The following is a 19,369-nucleotide window of genomic DNA, read 5'->3' on the forward strand; positions in this document are numbered from 1 at the left end:
ATACGTCCCTCCTCCTCCACCGCCACCTCCTCCTCCTTTTCTCATTCCTGCTGCCAAATTAACTGTCAAACATACAGGGAAGGCGGTGGATGGCCCACATTTCTCCTATAGAGGTCCACAGTATGGTACAGTACGTTCCAGTCTGTGCTCTGTTATCCCTTTCTGTACCCGCACCCGATCACACCCCCCTCCCCCCACTCATTAGTGGCTGATTGGGTTGTTATTGTAATTGAGAGCCCCTGTACAGCCAGTGAGAGCACCAAGCTGTCTGCTAATGGGTGGTCCTCAGTGGGACAGTGGGACGGTGGGCCACGTGGAGAGGGGTCACGGTCATTGTCCACCAAACCCCCCACTCACACAATATCTACCAGGTTTTTTGTGTATATAGTATCAGTTTATGTAAGTCAGAATGTAATGAAAAATGGTGCAGCAAGTGCTTTCCTATTTCTTTTTTTGTCCAATGTTTTACGTCCAGCTCATTTTCCTTTTTTTCGTATTGTAGGTGAACATTGCTGATAGTTGTCTTTGTGGCCAGTAGGTAGCGAACCTCCTCCTCCCCCTCCCTCCCTGTGAGCCTCTGTGTGTGTGCCTGTTGCTTGTCATGTAACAGTGGTCCATAGCGGCCCTCCATTCATGCATGTGATCACCAACCGTCCTGTAGGTCCCTTACGTCACTCTGCGTTCCTTCCGAGGCTCAGGTTACACTTTCACCCCGCTCACTCCCCTCGAATCATTTCTCTGCCCCCCCTAATACTCCTCACCCCTTCTTCTTCCCCTCTTTTGCCCGCGACCCGTTTTCCCTCTGGCTCATTCTCGCTCCCTATTTGCGCTCTGTCTCCCCTGCGTCCCCCTGTTCCTAAACCTGGGTGGAGAGAGGGAGGAGATGTCTCATTATTTTAAAGACACAGTGGCTCTGGCAGACTACATAACAAGCCTCCACTCCTTTACTCTCCCTCCTTCTCCTCCCCCACCTGCCCCCCGATGACCCCCTCTCTCTCGTTCCTGTCAGTCGAAAACAAGACTCCATTTTGCGGAGGGAGCTCCCAGCACCATCGACTGCCTCCCCTCGTGGCCTGCTTACATTTCTTTGTGTCAATAAAGCTTCTTCAACAGCAGATGTGACAAATGTGCTAACCTGTTAGCATGCTGTGTGTGTAGAAAGACCTAATTTCCAGTCAAATATTTATTACCTGTGTGGTGAAGTCAAATGCATTCATGTTAAAAAGTCATGTTTGTGTCCTCTTGGTATTTCTTTGAGATCATTGTGGGCTGAGGTGAGTTGCACCCTGGTCCTGCTGGTGTTGCGTAAAGTAGTTTGTTATGTTGTTGTGTTGCACAATAGGTATCCGGTTAGTGCTGCAGGCTGACAGCGAGTGGGTGGCCTGTAGGCCTGTTCGATGTGTCCAGGAGATAAAGCAGGAGGGGCAAAGAGGTGTAAGGTTGCTGTTATCACTGGGAATACCAACTGACACACAGTGGAGTGTGTTTTTGTGTTTTGGTTTCTGATACACTATGTGTCTAATACAGAGGGTGCGGCCAAGGTGGGCAGCTTGAATGAGTAGCTGTTGTTGTTTGAAACTGCTTTATCTGATGAGATGCTTAACAGCGGAAATGGATTAACTATCTTATTTTATGAGTTGTTTTTAGTTTCTGGCAAGGCTGGAAGTGTGCAAAGTTGAGCTGGCTTTGGCCACGTCCACAAGGCCTGTCACGATAACCTATAAAACATTGCAATAAACGTTATTATTGTGATTTGAATACCGTTGCATGCCACATATGTAATGAGAATATTATGGTATAATAATGCTTTCAAAGAACGATGAACTTTCAGTTCTTAATATTCAGACATTGTAAATGGTATGTGAACAAAATATTTTAAACAAATCCCGAAATAAATAAAATAAAAACCATACAACCAAAACACTAAATAAAAGGTGAAAAAGCAGTTAGTTGTTGCACCCAAGTCTTATAATGATATGGAAAACCCTGCTAGTAATCCTGTCAACATGTTAGCTTAAATGTTGGTGACATTCTTCTGTAAACAAGCATGCATTTAAACACAACAGGCAATATGGAAGTCAGCAAAAATGGTAGAGCTCATTTGCATGTCATGTCTTTTTACTCTTTGAGTAAAAAAATGGACTGTCAACTCCTTTTATCGTGTACCCACCTTCGTTTCATCACTCTTTTGTCAGGTGTTCCACAGAAGCAAATAACAAGATTTTGAGATTTAGTCCTAGTCTCAGTTAAATGTTTTTGGAAAAAATAATCTTTAAAAAACATAATAGCAAAAATAATACCAATTAGCATAATAAATTCTGAGCATTTGATATCTGCATTTGACTTTATCCATGTCTGAATAACTCACCACCTATTGCACACATGCTGTTGTAGTAAACAACATGGTTTTATTTGGCAGTGTAGTGATTATAGGCTTTATTGGTTCATATCCATTACAAGAAGTCACTCAAACCGTTCCATTGACATGCTGCCGGTCAGAGTTTGTACCTGGATTGTTGACATGTTTGTCTCCCTAACCATTAACAAAATGGGAAGTTAATGGGTAGCTTACACCTGGGAAATGACCAGGGCCAATCACAACTCAATAAAAGTCCTCTACTGCAATGGATTTTGACTTTTTTTTTTCTATTTTAAGATGCATGTTGTTGTGGGATTGATTTTTTTTTTTTTTCTTTTCTCTGGTTGTGGGGGATTGAATGTAATAAACTGGGGAAAATAGCAAAAGGTGGCAAGCAGATGGGTTTCACACCATTAAGAGGCATGGAAGATACTTCCAGTGATACAGTGTGTGATTAGCGGGTGTTTGTCTGTTTCATCGATTGGAAAGCAGCAGAGTAGATGGAGACCATTAGATTTCCTCTGCGATAAGGGGCTCATTGTCCCCTAGATGCACAAGCTCAGGCCCCTTTTCACTATTTTTGTTTATACAAATGACACCTTGTATCGATGACAGATACTCAAACTGATACATAGTGGTTTTAATATTGAGAAAAATTCGTTTGCTATTTATCTGTACTTAAAACAGTAAGTCTGCTCACATAGGCTGACACTTCTCTGGTAGAGAAACATCCCACCTGACCTGACTGACTGTTTTCGTTTAATGGTTCAGAGAAAGAGGAAGTTTTGAGGAAAATAGTCAGGGAGATCAATCTATGCTGTATTTAAGAGGTGTCTTCTTCCTTTTTTTAAATGTTGCATTACAATTGCAGTTAGAGAACAACACCATTCACACATTTTTACAATCAACATCAATAAATGTGCTAGTTGATTACTTACATGACTGATGCACTGCTTTGATAACAGATTGGTAACTTTTAAACTCTGTCTGTAAAAAAAGATAAAATTAGCAGTGCAGTGGTTAATTGATTAGTTGTCAACCTAAAGTAATGGCCAACTAATTTGATAATCAATTAATCGGTTTAGGCTTTTTTTTTTAGAAAGAAAAAAGTCAAAATGAAAAACTGAATATGTTTGGATTTTGGCCAAAACAAGACATTTGGGGATGTTGTCTTGGCCTTTGGGACACATTGACCAACGTTTTTCACCACTTTCTTTTTATTAACCAAAACGTTAATCAATAACTTGAGAAAATAATAGTAATCCTCATTTGCAGCCCTAAATAAAATATCTTTATAATAATTTAAACTATGAAGCATGCTCCCCTCTCACTTAGTCCTTTTCCTTTATCTGCAGAGGAATATACTGAAAATGTGCATCTTATTATTGTAGAAAGCAACAGCAGCATGCCTTTCCTCTCCACACATCTTCTTTAATAACTGTCCCCTTATGAATTCTCCACTCCTCTGATGTGTGTGTGTGTGTGTGTGTGTGTGTGTGTGTGTGTGTGTGTGTGTGTGTGTGTGTGTGTGTGTGTGTGTGTGTGTGTGTGTGTGTGTGTGTGTGTGTGTGTGTGTGTGTGTGTGTGTGTGTGTGTGTGTGTGTGTGTGTGTGTGGCAGCTAAAGAGTATGAATGAGCATGGATAAGCATTTAGCTTCCGGGCTTCATTTCTGTTAACCCTTTCATGTCTGCTTCATTCAGATCAGACAGTGCCGTACAATAATTTCCCCGCTTGAGAAGTACTGCTGGAGCCAATGAGAAAAGAGAGGGACTGTGTGTGTCTGTGTGTGTGTGAGAGAGAAAGGGAGGGAGGGCGAGGGCGCTTGCGGCCAGTCAGATTGCAGAGGCTGCTTCATGAATGGCACTGCTCTCCTTAATGCAGATCACTCGTGGTTTCATGGCTTCATAATGGGAAAAAGAAGCATGTGTTGATGTTCATATCTGGTTGTTTTAATATTGTTGCAAATTGCAGATGACTCTTCTGCCTGTTTGGCCTGTTGCTGTAACCCACAGTGGAGCTTGCAGTGGACATGTCCCTTCATTTATACTGTGCAATTGTGCTTTGTTTTGGTTGAATCAATTAGACAGACCAAAAAAAAGGCAAAAAGACACTTCATGTTCACCGAGTTTACATCAATATTGGTTGACTAAACTAGACTAATCAGTCGTTTAATAGAAAAATAACCAACAACTGTTTCAAACATTCATCATCAAGTTATTTTCATCAAGAAAAATACCCAATATATTGTAAAAACTTGCAAATTGATGGAAATTGTGTTGAAAATATTTCCTTTTGTTTTATAAGCTAAACCTTAGTTGAAAAATAAAAAAGATAATAATAAGATCTCTAATAAGATGGCAGCTCAGTAATATATAGTCATTTGCTGATTTAAACATGAGATTGTTGGATGAACCATTTCAAAAAAACACTTGTGTGATATGCCTGTTATATTATTTTATTTTATTTTATTATACTTGTATTTATTATTTTCTTCCCTACCTTTCTTTCCTTCCAGTCTGCCAGAGCAAGGACATCCGGAACAATGTGACCAACCTCCAGTCGTTGGAGAACTGTACCATCATTGAGGGCCACCTGAAGATTCTACTCATGTTTAAGACCAAGACCGAGGACTTCCGAGGTCTCAGCTACCCGAAGCTCCGAGTGGTGACCGACTACGTGCTGCTGTTCAGGGTCTATGGCCTCGACACCCTCACCGATCTCTTCCCCAACCTGACGGTGATCCGCGGAAACAACCTCTTCTTCGACTACGCCCTCGTGCTTTACGAAATGCTGCAGCTGAAGGAGTTGGGCCTCCACAGCCTCATGAACATCACACGGGGCGCTGTTAGAATCGAGAAGAATCCCGACTTGTGCTACCTGGCCACCCTGGACTGGTCCAAGATCCTGGATTCCTCGGAGGACAACTTCATCGTGGCCAATAAGAATGAGAGAGAGTGCGGAGACGTGTGTCCCGGCACAGCCCAAGGTCAAACCATCTGTACACAGAACACCATCAACGGACACTTCAGGGGACGGTGCTGGTCACAGAACCACTGCCAGAGAAGTAAGTGTACACATATGTTGATATGCATAGAAAAAAGATGCTCCTTATAACTCTAGAACTTGCCTTATAATTATCCCGTTCCTGGTTACACTTCCTGTTTACATCCCCAGCAGTTGTCTCAAATTTATCTGGAGGGGCGCCCACAGTGTCTGATTTTTAAACTCTCTGTTTCATACCAATTAGATAGTCTGATCACTGACAGGGATTTATACGAGCCAGATACTCGCCACATTTGTGTATGAAGCAGTGGGAAAAATCTCCATATTGACTGGCTGTCATGATAGTGTAGCACCTTTCCAGAATCCATCACACTGCTCGTTGTAAAGTGGTCCGTCGAGACACATAATGAGAGTATACACCGGAGATTTTTTTTCCTCCCCAGAAATCAATTGAGACGACTGATGTTTTCGTTTCCAAACGGTTTATGTAATGATTTCTATGATGCGGAGGGTTGCTTCTAATATCATCAGCCAGGGGTCGCGGACTGCCTCTGATTAACATCCATTGACTGGAGCATTGTGGGCAAGTGAACTGTAATTATAGACTCGGAATCTGCTCGATGTGTGAAATGACTCAACTGTATTGTTGAGTCAGGGAGCTGCATATTCAAAGGTAGGCATTATGGGAAAAAATGTAATGAAAGAAAGAGGTTTAGGGCAAAGAGTTGACAGACGGATAAACAGTATAGTACTCTTGTTTGCTAGAAATTGTACATATTTTCTCTCCTCTTAGTAAAAAGGAGCTGTGGTTTTGTTTTGGTGCTGCAGCCAGCTGCCAGTGTGTCGGCCAGTCAGTCAGTCAGTCAGTCCAGTCTTTCCCCTCCTACCATAAACACAGAGAATGGCTTCTATTGTAAGACACACAGAGAGAATGCTTATTATTTTTTGAAGGCGATTATAGCTTGTGTTGTTTTTTCTCTTCTGTCTCTGCGTCTGACAGTAAAGGCTAGCGTTCAAAGCGTAACGACCTCTGCCATGTTTATACTTTTAACATCGACTGTTGCAGCCCGCATATAATGTTGGCTCCTCGATTTTCTGCCAGGTCTCACTGTCGGGAAAGTAAAACAGGAAATGGCTCCCTTTGTGTCTCAGTGTCCGTCTCCACACACTTGAAAACACACACATTGCCTCTGAGTATTGGCTTTGGAGACAAGGTGTACAGTTTTCAATTTGTTTTAATGGTGAGGTTAAAACAACAAGTTATAGCATTACAGGGGAGGAGCAATGACACTTAAGATTATGTTGCCAAGGACTACAGATCTTGATAAAATGAGGATCTTTGAAAGAGTTTCTGATGACACAGTTAACAGCTTAAATTTCAGTTGTAAGGTAAATAAAAAGAAAATCAGTTGTTGATATTTGTGTAGACCTGGGGCTGTATTTATCAAAGACAAAGTGAGATTTTGGACTTAAATGAAAGACAGATCATTCACCTGTACTTGCACTTCTCTATTCATCAATTGTATTTTGAAATTGTCTTAAATTTAAAGGTCCCATATTATGCTGTTTTTAGGGTTAGGGTCAGCTCTCACAGGCCTGAGCAGACATCACATACTGTGTTTCTGCCTTAGCTCTGCTTTTTCTAACCACGGCTGTGCTGGGGGCACTGCTGAGGGAGGTGACCTCCTGACGGCTCAGTTGAAGGCACAGTTTCTGAATACAGACTTTGTGCATTTCGCTGATACTTTAACAGTATTTACAGTACATAGCACCTAGACCTGCCTTATAATGAAAAAAGAAATGGAAATCTCACTTTCTACAATAAGGAACCTTTAAGAGAGCTCCAAAGTTGGTTTAAAGTAGATCTAGATGACTGCAGTATGTAGACAGAGGTGAGCAACTCCTGGGAGATGTTTTGGAGTGTTCGTACAAAATATCATTAATCATGATGAATTATACATTAGCTGAAGCAATATACATAATTCAGAAGTGATGGTAATTTTACCCTATTATTTGCACTTGACTTGAGCAGTTGATAAGATGTTAAATCACTTTTTCCATGTTTTCCACTTTCTATGCATATTCACTGTCTCAGTTTGTAAATGTACTGCTAAATTCTCCTGAGAGAACTTCCTAAATCCTGAGTTGAGCATTTTGAAGTGTAGTTCTCAAAAGTTTGATGAACTGAGACAAATGCTCTGACCATTTAGAATAAGAATATCAGCTGAGAAACAGAAGACGGTGTACAGTACTTCAACAACCTGTGTACATGTGCGTTCATGCCTTCTTTGCTTCAGAGAGGCAGGGGGAGCAGGTATGACGCTGTTCTGTGTCATGTGACAGGCACCAGTTTAGTCAAGAGCTGTGTGTCAAAGCAGGAGCCGTTTCTAGAACATGATGCAATGAGTGTGAGTGTGTGTGGGCTACACACAGGGATGATATGTGTACACTTACTGTAAATGTTTGTGTGTGTTTGATATACGTGCACTTAAGCTCCTTTCCTCACTGGAGGTCACAGCTCTACTTTGCGACAGACATAATTTTAGCCTATAGCAGCCAAATTCTAAGATTTAAAGCTACTACTTTTCTCAAGTCAGTGCTGCTGTAGGTTAGAATGGTACACAAATAATAATATTAAAAAGTATGATTAGTATAATAACATCGATTACAGTAACAAGTATAGTAATATTAGCAGTGAGTTTGGAGTTTGATGCTGTTTTTCTGCAGCTTGTTGTCATGGTCGACAGGTCAACTTAGACAAGACAAATGAGAGTTGAAGATGTGAACCAAAACACAGTGAAATGTGTTGTTTCCCTTCAGTTCTTGTGCAGTGATATGCAGTGAAACACGTGCTGGGCGGTGGCGTGAGGAAAGTCGGATCTTTAATTACGGCTTCTGTGAATGAAAACTCACAGTTTACAAACTTAGATGCACACATACGCACATGTCTGAGTGCGCAGCAAAGACACGGGTGCAGGGCGGAGGAACATTAGATGGGGCATTAAAGTTTATGTGTGAGTGGAAACTGTGGGGTTGTTTTTGTTGTGTTTTACAGGGTTCCAGTTGCCTTAGGTAAGAGCCAAGGGAGAGCCTGCATTCCTCTGATCTTACACATGCTCCTTACAAGCGGGAAAACCACTATGTGTGTGTGTGACTGTGTGTGAACCAAGACATGTCATGTTTAACTGTGCAGGACCCTTAAGTAACTTGTTGGCAGCCCAAACATCCTGGAGAGTGTATGAGATCTGACATTCATTGCCCAGTGCTATTTTCTCCGTTTTGTGTGTCTTTCTGTGTATGTGACGCAAATGTATTTGGTGTGTATGTGCCCCCTGTATATGTACAACTTTGTGGAGGTAGCTGTTCGGATGTGGAGGTCAGTCCAGTTGTAGGTTTTGCCAAGTGCACTCAGGCTGCAATTTTCTCAGCTTTTACAAGCTGTCACCAGTCACTGTGGCTTTGTTGCCTGATTGAATGTTGGTGGTTACTTGCTTTTCCTCTGGACAACAGTAGTGCAGCAGCATATTTCAAAGGCGGCAGTCTGCTTTGTGCAGAGCAGGGCATCGCCACAATTTATGGTGCTGATGCTGTTTTCTACAAGGCATCAAATCTTCAAAAAGCTCAATACATTAGAATCACAGGTTAGTCCTTGAGCAGTGAATTCCTACCGGTCTTACATGTGCTATTCTGCAGCTGACCCTGCACATGGATGTCTCAGTCAAGGATAAGTGTTAAAGATTTTTCATACAGGTGTTGTAGAACCAGATTGGTAAGAAAAGGAATCTATATAAAAACACACTCAGAGGAGAAGGGGAAGGTTGGGGTTCGTGGATCATGGCACCTGCTGTAAATGAGACAGACAAGATTTGTAGTCAAGTGGATACAGCCTGTGTACCCACATGTTTGTACATGGTACATCAAGGATGAGTAAAATGACAAAAACAAACGATTATTTTCATTGTTGAATAATCTGTAGATTATTTTCTTGATTAATTGATTTGTTGTTTGGTCTATCAAATGTCAGAAAATTGTGAAAAATGTAAATCAAAAGCCCGATGTGACATCTTCAATGTGTCGTCCACAACAAAATGAGAGGTAAAGACAGAAAAGTACAGAGAGAAAGGAAGTAAGGGTAATATTCACAGATGAGAGAAAGGGGGAATGGGAGCAAACAGTCGATCTCCTGTTTAGATAAGGCTCTATCTGTTGCTGAGGCCTGGCACACTGTGTTCAGCCTCACATACATCAGACAGCGCTGTGCTTGCACAACACACACACACACACACACAAGCAGGAGGAGAGAAAGCTTTTCAGGTCAAAGTTCACTTCGCCTGCACCTACGTGCTTTGTTGTTTGCTGCGATTATGTTCAGACACATGCACAAACATACACACCACCGCACAGAGTCACAGCTCCAATTCCCTGCTGACAAAAGCCACAAAGGGAAAATGCCACTCTCCAGTACACATAGCACTTTCAGACGGTCAGTCACACAGGTTAAATCTGCGCCTGTGGTCGATAAAAATGGGTCAACGTGCGTCATTCGACATGACTTTGTGACCCCCCCTACTGACCAGAGTTGAACACAGGTCGGACAACAGGCCTCTCCACTAGGGATGGGAATTTTATTTTGTTATATGGACTTTTAAAAGGCATTTAACTTTTGTGAAAACAAGTATAGGAGAGGTTGAGCAAGAGAGAGTGTTAGGGGAATAGATAATGAAACTTTTGGGTGTATGTATTGTATGTGATTCATTGGAACTAACCTGAACTGGAACTTAATTCCCATGGAGCTACAGTTGTAGGCACACGTCAAGTCTGTCTCAAAACGATACTTCCACGCCTACATGTATGTTGAAAGAGTTAGGTGTCACTGTAATCGTTCTTCATGCCCATACTGGCCATGTAATCCCGTTACGTATTTACGACCTCAGGTTAAAAATCAGACTGTAGACCTGTTCTTTTGGTCTTTTCTTTGGTCTTTCACTACTACCAAATGTGTTGATTGTACAGTTTTAAACATCTTTTATTTAAAAAGTATTGAAGTATTGAAACTCTTGACAACCTTAGTACAGATTATGTTGTCTTCATGTTAAGCTAAGATAAAGGTTTCACATTTAACAGACAGACACGATGAGTGATACTGATCTTCTGATCTACATCAGGGCATGTAGGTTGCTATTAAATGTTCTGATTTTTTTTTCCCTTCCCAATTACGATACCTGGGCTTTGGGTATCAAGTACGGATTCGATACCAGTGTGTGTTTTTCAAAAAAAAAGAAGAATACGAGGAAGATTTTTATTTATTTTTTTAACAGCTGTATATACTTACCCTGTATGGATGTGATATGATTGCTTTTAATTGTTGTATGGCCTGGCTCAGGTAAAACCTTGCAGAGAATGATCACCATACAACATTCTCTATTTTGACAGTCAAAAAGAACAAATAAAGAAATCTAGGAATAAATAACAACTCCTCTAAAAACCGTTAAAGTGCTGACACTTTTTAAATAGAACAGCTTAAAACAATAGTGCAACAGCAACTTAAATCTAGGAATAAATAATCCCCTTAAAACCATTTTACTGGTGGCGTTATCCAGAGTAAAATATTGCTAGCTGACATGTCACAAGCTCCGTCTGACTCACGTGCCATCAGCTTCTTCTTCGCTGCTCTAAAAACAGTAGTTGCCAGGGGCAGCACAGCGCAACTTCCTGTGTTGGCTTTTAGAGCAGCGAAGAAGAATTGATTTCCAGTATGTAATGTTAAGCAGAGCTAACAGAGCCAACTGGAGAGTATCAGGGTCCTGTTTCTAAATTAGGTGGGATTGGATCGGTGCATTGACTCATGTACTTGCCGATACCGATACCTGCATTTTCTGCAGTATCGGCAGCATTTCCAATACTAGTATTGGAATCAAAACAACTCTACATTAAAGCTATTGCCATGTTGTTTTTCTAAGGTAAACATAACTGATTATTTCTCAGCTGGTAGTCATGGTTGCGAGTGTTTTATTCTTCATGCTGTCAAATGGACAGTCAGTGTGGATAAGATGAGGGCCAGAGGAGGAGGAGGCTGGGAGAGGAAGAGAAGGGGCTGGGCAAAGCAAACTAAACAGAGCAAAACAAACATGGCGGGCCGTTTCATGTGTGGCTCCCAGGTACACACACAGACACACATTCGAAAACCACACACACATGCACACTTTTGCCAGAGTGGCAAGCGGCCAAGCTAGAGGAGGCCTAAGAGAGAAAGAAAATGACAGTATTAAGGATGGAGGCGCTCAATGAAGCATGCTGTTGGCCTGCACCCACAACCAAACAAGAACACTCCGCGAGCCCAGCCTTTTAATTGGGGTGTAAAAGTATCTTCACTCCGGCTGCTTCCAGACTCACTTCTCTCTCTGTCTCTTCTTCTTTTCTGTCTTTCTTTGGTCCAGTCTCTGCAGTTGTGTCTAATGAAAAGGAAATAAAAGAGTTTTCCTGGAGCTGCTGCTCTTAATTAGCCATTTAGTGCTCAGTGACACTGGTAACACAAGAACACAAAGGGACAGACTGCCTGATAGTGCAGGAGACTCAACACTGCTTGATTTTCTGCATGCATGTGTGAGTCCATGGATCTGCTGTATGTAAAGATATCACTCATATATAATCGTGTATGAAGGGAATGAAAAATGACCAGAAAGTACCACAATTCTCTCATAACTAAATTGTATACATTATATAAATATAAATATATATTATCATGGAAAATAAAGTTGCAAGTAAATTGTTTTATGTTCATTTAAATCACGGTGCGACCAATAAAACATGATAAGTCGCTTGAAAGATTTTTGGGTGCATGTAGGACCAAAATCGCACCACGGAGCCCATAATAATCAATTAATGATGAATCATTAACATCTCTTATTCGAGTTATTGTGCACATTTAAATGCTCCCTTCTAATCTGATGTGTAAAGCAACAACCTTTGCGCATATATATTGAGTCACTGCTCAACTCATGAGCCTCCATCTGGAGGAGAAGGCTTGCTGTTTTTCCTATATGCCTACCACATGCCAATCACCTGTCTCACACTCTTTCTCTCCCTCTGGTGAGTTGCGAAGGAGTATACCATGAAGACAGGAAGAAAATGCATACAGTAAATGTACCCAAAGGGCACATTTGCACATTTGTCTCTCCATGTCTAAAAATTGTCTGAAAATGAAACTTGGATAATCCATTTCAACTTTGACCGAGATGCTTTCCCAGTGAGAGGGGACACGAGCTAGAAACGCTATCCTCTGCTGTCTTCTCCCCTTTGCTGGAATTAACTTGGCTGCCTGGAAGTGGGAGCTTGTTTTACAGTTCACTAAGTAACTTGTGCACAATGAGAGGAAAACAAATTACTGAACATATACATCACATTATGTTGGCATTTGTCTGACATTTTGGTCCACACCAGCATTGGGGTTAAGGTTATATTACAACAGCAGTCCTAGTTATCAAATACAATGGCACTTTGTAGAGCCCTTCCCTTTGCAAGGTCCAACAGTCCCGTTTAATTCAATCAAGCCTAGTCCAATATATAAAAAAACGTATTTAAATCTTTTTTTTTGTCAAGATCCATGCAAGTCAGTAAAGATTTGAAAAACGCCCTATCTCACAATGTTGAAGAAAGTGAGAAACAATTGCTGGATCTGTCTCTTTATCCAGAAGTTAATGGAGTCTATTCTGGGCCGAGACCCATCCTCCATCCAAGGTTTGTGTAATTCTGCTGAAAATAACAACAAACCTACAAATGCGCTTGGGTGAAAACATAACCTCCTTGGCGGGGGTAATGACAGCTATTTGTGCTGATTATATTCAAAAGAAATTATCCTAATTTGTGATTCAAAACTCCTGATTTTGCAGCACATTTCCGGAAACTGGTTCTCTTCTAACATGAATCTTTTCTCTTCCTTCAGTTCATTCAAACAGGAAAAAGTAGAGGGCAAACACGCAGATGATCGTATTTGAATTGTTTCCAACTTCCTTCTTCTGTTCCAGTTCTGAGTAAAGTGAATTGCAGGTGATGTGATCCTGATAGTGATACACTCTTAACTCACAGAAGAGAAAGCTGCGTACATTTGTTCTCATCACTCTCTCATTTATTGCTATAGACACATGCAAGCTCCTCTTTGATGCTGTCTGTTGGTGATAGTTAAAGCTTTTCCATCAAGGCTTGGCTTACACACACACACACACACACACACACACACACACACACACACACACACACACACACACACACACACACACACACACACACACACACACACACTCACTCACTGGTGTTTGAATTACCATGAATATCTAATAAGGGACAAGCAGTGAGAGGAAGAGTACAAAAACTGAAAGAGAAGAGACAAGGGGAGGAAGGATAGAAACAGACAGATGGAGAGGGAGAGTTAGCAATCGTGCTCTTGTGTTTTCCTTCCTGGCAGCTTGCATCCTTGTTAACAAATCCAAATTAACTTTGATAAGCTGGCACCAGTTATGTACGTGCATGTGTACGTGATTTTGTGTGTGTGTGTGTGTGTGTGTGTGTATTTCCCTCCACCCGCTCCGTTTGTGCAGCGAGTGCAGTAGCAGGCAGTGCTAGCCGAGCGCCCCGGGGGATCTGGAAAACTCTCTCTCCTCTCTCCTCCAGCTCATCAATGGACGGGCACTCCCACATCCTGCTCTACACACACACACACACACACACACACACACACACACACACACACACACACACACACACACACACACACACACACACACACACACACACACAGTGCACATGCGTATAAGCAAGTGTAACGGTACACATTCAGATAGACACAAGCACAACAAATACACACTTACACGGAGAGCCAAGTGGAGCACAAATGTACACACAAGGCTAAGTGGAGCATGCTGACACTGCTGCCTACAGACGATTAGCTGTTAGTAGAGATGCAAGTAGCCTATAGTGAGGAGAGGATGAGGGCCTCTGAGGATACCGACATGCTGGAGCAAGATGTATGGCTTTTTCAGCATTTTATTTTAAGAATGTAGAGTTTTGTTAAAATAGGACAAAGGGATTTTGAGAAGGAGACTGGTATATCTTCCCAATGAGGGTAATCGTTTGAGTCCCTCTGTGTTGAGCGGTTTGATGTGTTTTTCTGTGAGGATGTGTGTTTAAGCTGAGGAGGAAAGCATGTTGGCAGGCGAGCAGTTGTTACAGCCAGAGCTGTCTGAAAGGACTTCCTCATTACTTCCTGCCTTTGTCCAAAGCACTTCCTACTGCCGAGCTGTACAACTGGGCCCTGGGGGACGCCTGGCAGGCGAAGAGAGAGGGGTGGAGGGGGATATTATTTACGTATGAGAGAAAAGATGAATGGATCACAGCTGTCTAGATCCACAGCCCTTTAACAGAAACACCAAGGTCTGACAGCGCTGCAAATGTTTATTTCATTAATCGTCTTGCGCGCCTCCAGAAAACTCAAACCCCCAGGTTGTGAGCCAGTTTGTCAGAAATTAGAATACAGGCAGCTGAGAGGAGAAGCTAGCTGTAAGGATTGCATTACGTGTTTGTGTGTGAGGGAGGAAAATAATAAGACCCTCCCTCCGGTCGAGGGAAGGGGATTGTTTTCAGGTGTTTGGCCAGATCAGATGACTGCCTGCTACCGGCTCTGACATCAACTCCAGAAACACACACATATACACACTTGATGGTGTTCAGGTACACTTGACAATCCATGCAGAGTGAGAAATCCTCACAATCTTACACCAGACACAAGATATGTACAGTGTTAAACTAATAATTGTGTACATACTTACTGAAATATCCAAATGGTCAATATGAAAAGTTTCCTTATTTTTCAGTATTACAAATCAGTGCTCGCAGTACAATAGGACAGTAATGGTTATTAAAACTGAAATTGGTTTTGTGAAAGTTTTCGACAAATAATCACACATGGTTATTCACAATAATGAGAACAAAAACTTAAAATATTTTCTGTTAGGCTAACAGCTTTTTCAAATCTCTGAAAAGTGGAAAATCAGGGCTACATTCCTGTTGGGCCATACAAGAGAAACTTTAGTCCTAGGCCCTCTCAGTTCATGTCATGGATTTTCTGTAAAAGAAATAAATAAAAGTACATCAATTAAATTCATGGGACCTTACAGAATCCTATAGCTTGTACTCTAAATGCTTTCACACTCTTTCCATGTGTATTCCAAGCTTCACCAATTTGTTATTTTTCACTTGATTGGGTTGAAATTTGTCCTGAAGGTCTAAGAAACCCTACGGATGATTTGCAAGTAAATGGAGAGTGGTCTTTGGATTTTGGACTGTTGGTTGGACAAACTTTTTAACAATTTTCTGATATTTCTTTAGACTAATGATTATTTGTGAAAATAATCTGTGAATTATTATGTCTAAGAATGAATATAAGCATTAGTTAAAGCCCCAAAGGAATGTTTTATAACTCTGTCAGAGCAGATAACAGTCCCAACCTGTCCATCATTAACTGGGTGTCAAGGGAAGAATGCTGCTGCTTCAGCGGAGCAGGAAAGTCTCTGTGTATGTTCATGCAAACATGATCTCAGAACCGCGTGTTAGAGGCTTAACGTAGTCTGTAACCACTGCTGCTAGTATGTACTGTATTCGGAATATGTGATCCGTCAAATACTTGGAATTTCATGGACGGCTTTGAGGTGGTCCGGCGGCTCGGCTGAAGGGGTTAGGAGGAATATTTGGACATCTGAAATTCTAAAGAACTTTGTTGTTACATCACCTTCTTGGGAAAGCGCCATTTCCCACAGGTTGGGAATGACTTTTTGGCGCTTCATCCTCACACATAAAAAAATATATCCAATTGTTATTTCTTGCTGTTTTGACCATGTGTACACCCTTGGGTCAAGCAAGAAAGTCAGAACAGTTGTTCAATCTGAAAAACATGGAAGCACTCACAAGTCAGTGCTGGAAATCATCTTTGAGTTTCTAAACTTGCGTTTCCTGAATTGAACTTGTTTATCCTCATATGACCTCCCAATCCTTGTAGTCGCTTCCAAACCCAACTCTTTCCATGTGGTTCTGTCCAGGCCCAGCTCACTTCACTAAATGTTGTGTCCTTGGATTTTAAGAAACGGATCTATTCCTTTCCTTGAAGCATTTTACAGGTTTCTCTTAGTGCAAAAAACACACAGTACCCTCCAGGGAGCCGGCCCTACTCAGAATGTGTTAAGTGTCTGGGAAAGGAGCGTAATTCTCAGTAAACGGGAGCTTTGATGGTGACCAGCACTCCTGCACAGGCTGTAATGGTGCAGGCCAAAGAACCTCTGTCTATTTAAGGTGATACTTGTGACACTAGGCTGGGGTGAGGGGAGGTAGAGGGGTGGAGGGGTGGACTGATGCGTATTATTGGGAGAATGTGACCCTGGGTTGACCCACTCAGGTCAGAGATGAGCAAGTAGAGGCTTGGGGGGAGAAGACGGGTCAGAAACCAGTGGACCATTTGCTAGCCATAACTACAGCGTAGGACATGAACACACACATTCCAGGAAGACTCGCAAATACAGGAAATACCTATGTGAAATACGGACAGGTGTGTGTGTTCATAGTGTTTTTGCCTAGCAGCAGGATCACACAGGGAGAAATGATGTTTCTTCATCCTTCTTCAGCTTCCTCCTAACCCCACTGACCTTCTCTACTGCTTCAGCCAGACTTAAAATCATATGCATATGAAACCGTATTAATTACCTATTTTCTTTGACTGTCTGCCAGCTCTGGAGCAGATTTCAGACTTGCTTCCCTAAGTCTAGCTGCTCAGCTGTCTGTAATAAAGTTTTGATGAGTGGCAACATTTTTTTTCTCTCTTTGATGTCTCCCTAGCTCGAGCACCTGGAGCAAGCTTTGGCATCCAGTGTTGTGGGAAGATATCTCATAGAGAAATCTAGTATCTCTTCTAGTAAGGAAGGTGTCATGAAGCATTTTGTTATTACAGAGTCCATTCTCTCTTAATCTCTGTTATGCTGAGTGGCTCAGTGGCAGAACAGGTAACTTGACTCTGACCTGCGCCTTATACTAATTGTCGTGGCATTTACATTTAGACCGTAGAAGAAATCAGTGAGATCTTTATCGAAACAAATGTGAAAAGAAATGTTCACGGAAGAGAAAAAATATGCAATGTTCACATAACTTTGACGTAGATAACCAGATAAATCTTGGTGCCAACAGTGTGTTTATGTTTATGTTTACATGGCATGCATTGATATGCAGGATATGAAGACATGAACCGAGCAGAGGTCACAGATGATGTTGTGAATGTTAAAACCAACAACTTTGAGTTGCTTCCCAGGCTGGGGTTCTTGCTCTATACAGTTTTCGCTCATGTTTGACCATCCTTTAACCCTATAAAAACAGACCTTCTGCAGGCAGCCCCCTACTGACCATTTCTATTAGAGTTCAAAGGGTTTAACAAAATGGTTTCGTTCTTTACTGAATATATATTAATTATTCCATCCAGCAGAACGCCTTGCCTAACTCCTGCTGCTGTCTTAAAACACTATAGGGTTGGTTTTTTTTACTCTTCCTCTCCACTCATCTGTCCCGATCATGCCAGAACGGCCCTGTCGTGATTAAAGTGATGTTGTAAAAACATTAGGCCTTTTGGCTGCCTGTGCCAGCTGCACTCTCTTCCTGATAGCCTGAGTGGTAATATATATTTGCAAGAGAGATATAAAAATGCTCCGATAATCTTTCTCTCTTTGCCTAAATGCATCCCTTGATGATGGCAGCAGAGTGGTGACAGTTATAAGACCACAGTAAAAATGGCTGCTGTACACTATCTTTATTGAACAGACAATTGTAGCACAGGACAGGACTGCAGTTATACTTCTCCTCCTCTCCTCACTACATTTTGATAGCCTCGCTGCTCTCATGAGGAATGAAAGCAGTTAATAATTTGACCAACACAGGTGGGATGTCTGGTCATGTGTGGAAAAATGGTCACATATTGCTAAAACAGCTTGATTAAAAGGAGAAGAAGTGCTCTTTCCCTGCTTTCCCTTTCTTTGTCCATTTCTTTTCCCTGCTTCTGTTGCTCCACCTTATGTGAAAGATCCTCCCTCTACACTCCCTCCCTTCTCCTTCTTTTTTCCTTTCTGTCCCTCTGTTCCTTTGCTTTGTGCTCTCTCTCTCTCCCCCTCTCCCTCTCTCCCCCTCTTCCTTCCCCTTGCACGCTGTGGTATGCAGACACGCAGGAATTTCTGGGCCTCAAAATGATAGACCAAACTTGTCAGTCCTGGCTCCTGTTACTAAAGATGGCCGCCCCGGCAGTGTGTGCGCCTGTGATTGGTGCGAGTCTGAGCTACTCCCTGTGTGATTGGTCATAACATGTTTGTCCTCAGCTCTTATGTTTTGTTGGCACAAGTGTGAATGTCAGATTTTTGTTTGTGTAAGACGCAGTTTTCATGTGTAATTAAGTGGCTGCTTAGTGACTATAACTCTTCCTTTCTTCTGTCTTCTCTCCTGCACAGATTTGGCTTCAGAGATGTATGTGTTTTTGCTGTTTGCTTCTTCTTTGGTGTATGAATGAGGGGTGTCACTCTCTCCACCTAACTTAGGTGAAGAGTGAATGAAAGAAAATCACTACAGCACACAGATGCTGGAAGTAATGTATTACAAATACTTTATTACCGTACTTAAGTAGATTTTTCAGTTATCTATACTAGGCTCATTACTTTAGTTTTAATGCATTTAGGAGGAATTATCAATTATTTTTATTTTGTCATTGCACGCCGCCTTCCCAACATTGCAAGACTGATTTCAACTTATCAGTGGATATCACGCATGGTAGACATAGCAAGACGAAATTACATAAAAGACGTGACAAGATAACAGACAGAGAGGGAGACTCAAATGGGGAGAATACTTGTGTTAGTTTCTTGTGTCTGCAGAGACCCTGCAGCCCTCCCCTGGATTTACTTATTTTCTCAATTTTTGCCGTGCTATGGACACCT

The 19,369-nt window shown here is 41.8% G+C and overlaps 1 protein-coding gene across 1 annotated transcript in view; it reads left to right on the top strand.

Annotated features, from left to right (window-relative positions):
* insrb (insulin receptor b) overlaps window positions 1-19,369 on the top strand; it is an 89,624-nt gene that overhangs the window by 19,280 nt on the left and 50,975 nt on the right. The window contains exon 2 of the mRNA XM_073476684.1: window positions 4,876-5,424. Within this exon, the coding sequence (XP_073332785.1) occupies window positions 4,876-5,424 (549 nt within the window). The remainder of the gene's footprint in view (window positions 1-4,875; window positions 5,425-19,369) is intronic.

Source organism: Pagrus major, chromosome 11, assembly GCF_040436345.1.
Source record: "Pagrus major chromosome 11, Pma_NU_1.0".
Taxonomy (NCBI): domain Eukaryota; kingdom Metazoa; phylum Chordata; class Actinopteri; order Spariformes; family Sparidae; genus Pagrus; species Pagrus major.